Source organism: Quercus robur, chromosome 5 (genome assembly GCF_932294415.1).
Source record: "Quercus robur chromosome 5, dhQueRobu3.1, whole genome shotgun sequence".
NCBI lineage: Eukaryota > Viridiplantae > Streptophyta > Magnoliopsida > Fagales > Fagaceae > Quercus > Quercus robur.
This window is the reverse complement of record NC_065538.1, coordinates 70257526-70261492: the sequence shown is the minus strand read 5'-3', so window position 1 is coordinate 70261492 and position 3967 is coordinate 70257526. Positions and strand designations below refer to the sequence as shown.

The 3967-nt window shown below is 42.8% G+C and overlaps 1 protein-coding gene across 1 annotated transcript; it reads right to left on the bottom strand.

Moving 5' to 3' along the window:
• Positions 1 to 1429: 1429 nt before the first annotated feature.
• On the bottom strand, positions 1430 to 3736 carry LOC126728634 (uncharacterized). Its single transcript, XM_050434429.1, has one exon. The coding sequence runs from the start codon at positions 3734 to 3736 to the stop codon at positions 1430 to 1432; it is 2307 nt and encodes a 768-aa protein (XP_050290386.1).
• Positions 3737 to 3967: the final 231 nt, after the last annotated feature.

Genomic DNA, 3967 nt, shown 5'->3' with positions numbered 1-3967 from the left:
CAAGCCAAGGCACATATTTCTTTTGTGCGTAGGAAAGGGGCTTCTATGCTAGGAGATGTTCTTCTAAACAGGCTTTCAAATCTTTCCGTAGACACCATCCTCCCACAAGCTGAAGTACAAGAGATTTATAGTGGGGTTAAAAGTCTTGGAGTGGACCCTCAACACTTGCGCGAGAATGTTGACAAATATTGCGAGGGTATTGTAGACTATTTGAAGATGAAGGAATTTCTAAACCAACGACCAAGTTCTGTCATCTTGTCTCAACGCCAGGCTGAAGTTGAATCCCTTTTTTCTGAAGCATCGCAGAAGAAAGCGTCTTTGAAGACTGAACTTGATGCTGTTAGATTGAGGATGGTTGACTTGAAAACTGAGCTTGTCCAGTTAGAACAATTATTGTCTCAAATTGAAACTCATCAAGTTGAACAAGACGATGTTGTGCAAGACTTAGAAGAACAACTTGAAGAAGTCAAATCTACCCCCGCTCTTGAAGACCAGGATATGGAGGCTTTAGAGAAGATACGAGCCCTTCTGGAAGATAATCGTTCTAGCTTGAAAGATTTGAAATGGATGTCGTAATTTCTTTCGTTTTAATTTCCTTTATATATGTCAACATGCTTTCCTCTTGTACTATATTTCTTTCGTTAATCAATAAAGAAGACTTTATTTTCTGTTCCTTCATCATTTTTTTTTTTTTTTTTTTGAGACTGAACTTAGCAAAGGATACTAAGTTGCCTACGTACCCTTGAGAGGGATCAAGTCATCACGTAGTTCAAAAGATTTTTTGTGTTTTTTTTTTTATTTTTTTATTTTTGCAAAAAGGGGGGGCGCAATGTGTAATAGTGGGTATCACCACTGATCGAACCCGAGATGGCCTCAAGGGTGACACGGGCGTCCAACCGCTACGCCACACTCGCAATTGTTGACATGGAGTGAGATTAATTTCTCCTTATTGGTACACTTTCAAGCATGGAAGCATTTGAGGAACTTCCCATTGATGGGGCCGATCTTTGCATCGTCATTGTTGATCAACTTGTGAGCTTGGTTAGTGTTTGCCCCCTGCTTGAGAGTTGGAAGTACACCATAAGCAATGGTCACATGGTTTGACTTGACAACTTCATTGAAGTCTAGATCAATCTTGTTTTCTTTGGCAAAAATGGAGGGCTCATGTGTGTAATCCTCGCCCTACGCCCCACGGTATTTCATGGGTACCAATTGCGCATAGTGGGTATTACCACTAATCGAACCCGAGACCTTGGCCTCAAGGGCGACATAGGCATCCAACCACTACGCCACACTCGCAAATGGTGTCATAAAGGGGGATTAATTTTTCTTTATTTGTACGCTTTCAAAGGTAATGGGAAGACATCATGTACCCTTGCAGCGTTATGGTGGGTAGTTTAAGCTCTTACCGAGGAGCACTCCTCGATCTTTAAGCATAGAAGCGTTTGAGGAACTTCCCATTGATGGGGCCGATCCTTACACCATCATTATCAATCAACTTGTAAGCTCCATTGGTGTAGACTTCTTGCACAACATACGGTCCATCCCATTTTGAAGTGAACTTATTGCCTGTACGATGAGTTGTGATGATAGGTCTTCGAACGGCGAGGACTAAGTCACCAACTTGGAATGATCGTGGTTTGACTCTTTTATTGAATGCGCTTGAAAGACGAGCTTGATAGCATTCAAGGCGTTGTTGGACCTCAAGCCTTTTTTCATCAAGTGCCTCTAATTCTTGCAACCTGAGCTTGGCATTTTCTTCTCCAGTCAATCCTTCTTGAATGGCAATCCGTAATGATGGGATTTGGCGTTCTAAAGGAAGGACAGCTTCTACTCCATAGACAAGAGAATATGGCGTTGCTTGAGTAGGCGTTCGAAATGTTGTTCGATATGCCCATAATGCTTCTCCGATTCTTTCGTGCCAGTCTCGCTTTGTCTTGGATACCACTTTTTTCAATAAACTGCCAAGTGTTTTGTTAAACGCTTCAGCTAGTCCATTTGCCGGGGCATTGTACATGGAGGAGTTGTATTGTTTAAATTCAAACTTCTCACATAGCTCTGTCATCAGCCTATTGTAGAATGGTTTGCCATTATCAGTTATGATATACCGAGGGACACCATACCGATAGATCAAATGAGTTCGAATGAAATTGACCACCGTTTCTTTCTTCACTTCCCTAAGGGGTACAGCTTCCGCCCATTTTGAGAAGTAGTCAGTTGCGGCCAAGATGTACAAGTGGCCACCGGATGACTTTGGTAATGGCCCTATTGCATCAAGTCCCCATGCATCAAAAGGCCAAGAAGCTACAGTTGGGTGTAAAGGTTCTGGCGGTTGGTGGATGAAGTTTGCGTGATACTGACAAGCTTCACACTTTTTAGCACATTCCATAGAATCTTGCACCATTGTAGGCCAATAGTAACCCATTCGTTTGATCCTATAATGTAACTTAGGACCTGACTGATGTGCGCCGTATATTCCAGAATGAGCCTCCTCTAAGGCTTGTTTAGCCTCCTCCTCTCCTAAGCAACGGAGAAACAATCCATCAAATGAACGGCGGAAGAGAGTGTCTTTATAGTAAATGAATCGAGCAGCCCTCCGCCGAATTTCAGTCTTATGGCGTTTATCATCCGGGAGTCTTCCATGTTGAAGATATTCAATGATCACTTGTCGCCAATCTTCTTTTTCGACAAGGCATACAGAAATGATGTTGGCTTGCTCTTCTTCTTCTTCTTCAACCACGAGAGGTACCACCCACCTTTGGGAAATAGCGACCTTGGTTGTCTCTTCTTGGGATAATGCTAAGGCAGTAGCTAAATTAGCTAAAGCATCGGCCTGTCTATTCTCCTTCCTCGGTATATGCTCCAATGTGATGGCTTCAAAATTTGCTAGCAACTTCTTCGCATATTTGCAATAGGGGATGAGGTCTTCTTTCTTGACGTCATATTGCTCCAAGATTTGGTTGATAACTAATTTGGAGTCTCCCAAGATCTCAAGTTGCGATATGCCCATCTCAATAGCCATCTGTAGACCAATGATCAATGCTTGATATTCGGCCACGTTGTTAGAGCAGAGTTCGCTTAATGAGAACGAGTAAAGAAGTATTTGCCGTTGTGGAGAAACAAACACTACACCTGCCCCCGCTCCTTCTTGACGTGCAGCCCCATCAAAAAACATCACCCATGGTGGCATTATTTCAATGTAAAACACATCTTCATCCGGGAAATCATCAGAGAATTCCCAATCAGACGGAACTGGGTGATCAGCTAAGAAATCTGCCAATACTTGTCCTTTGACAGCTTTTTGTGGAACATATGCAAGGTCATATTGCTGAAGCAAGACTGCCCATCGAGCTATACGACCCGAAATCACTGGCCTGGAGAGGACATATTTGATCGGGTCTGCCTTTGCTATCAAACGGACCATATATGCTTGCATGTAGTGCTCCAGTTTGTTTATGGCAAAGAAAAGAGCGAGACACATCTTTTCAATAGGAGAATAGTTTAATTCAGCCCCATTGAGAGTTCGACTTAGATAATAAAGGGCTCTTTCTTTCCCCTCTTTATTTTCTTGCGCCATAAGAGCACCTAGAGACCTTTCTTGGGCCGCAATATACAGCACCAAAAGCTTTCCTGGGATAGGAGCACCTAAAACTGGAGGATTAAGTAAGTATCTTTTGATGCATGCAAAAGCATTGCTGCAAGCCTCATCCCATTCAAAGTGGACATCCTTTTTCATCAATCTATTGAAAGGTTGACATCGACCAGCCAAATTCGAGATAAATCGTCATATGTAGGCCAATTTTCCCTGCAAGCCTCTAAGTTCTCGCAGATTCTTGGGCTCTGGCATTTTCTGGATTGCTTCAATTTTGGACTGGTCAATTTCAATACCGCGGTGCCTCACAATGAAACCAAGAAATTTTCCAGATGTTACGCCAAAAGCGCATTTGCGGGGGTTCATTTTAAGCTG